This window comes from Cynoglossus semilaevis, chromosome W, assembly GCF_000523025.1.
Source record: "Cynoglossus semilaevis isolate Cse_v1.0 chromosome W, Cse_v1.0, whole genome shotgun sequence".
Classification (NCBI taxonomy): Eukaryota; Metazoa; Chordata; class Actinopteri; order Pleuronectiformes; family Cynoglossidae; genus Cynoglossus; species Cynoglossus semilaevis.
Genome location: NC_024327.1, coordinates 5,726,218 through 5,726,746, shown reverse-complemented (window position 1 = coordinate 5,726,746; position 529 = coordinate 5,726,218). Strand labels below are relative to the sequence as shown.

The window sequence follows — 529 nt, the reverse complement described above, 5'->3', positions numbered from 1 at the left end:
GGCCAACAAGCTAGCAGCTAACAGCAGCATCTACACGCAGAAGAACATGTAAGTACTAGCAAACAAAACACTAAGTACTAAAAAAAATAACATCGAAATAATGTAATGATAATAACAGTGTTGTGGCATCACCTCCTGGTCTGTGACTAATGTTTAAGGAAAGCCCAAGAGGAGATGATCTCTGAGCTACGACAGCAAAAGTTCTACCTGGAGTCTCAGGCTGGAAAACTGGAGGCTCAAAATGCCAAGCTGGAGGAGCATCTGGAGAAAATTAGTCAGCAGGAGCAAAGCAATAAGAGCCGAGTGCTGGAGCAGGAAATCAGGCTCAGAGAGGTGAGGAGAGATGGGAGTGAGCGGAGCAGGAAGGAGAAGGAATGACTATAGTGATGGGAAGATCGACTCTTTTTACTGATTCGAATTTTTGACTCTCGAATAGTAAAATGAACGAGTCGTGAACGAATCTTGAACTAATCATTTCATTCGTTTTACAGCAGGTGGCGTTTAACCCTATTGTGGGCGTTGTAAAGAA

The 529-nt window shown here is 43.3% G+C and overlaps 1 protein-coding gene across 1 annotated transcript in view; it reads left to right on the top strand.

Moving 5' to 3' along the window:
• LOC103397033 (citron Rho-interacting kinase-like) overlaps positions 1–529 on the top strand; it is a 44,596-nt gene that overhangs the window by 11,471 nt on the left and 32,596 nt on the right. Inside the window, exons 7-8 of the mRNA XM_025052929.1 lie at positions 2–48; positions 159–333. Of these exons, the coding sequence (XP_024908697.1) occupies positions 2–48; positions 159–333 (222 nt within the window). The remainder of the gene's footprint in view (position 1; positions 49–158; positions 334–529) is intronic.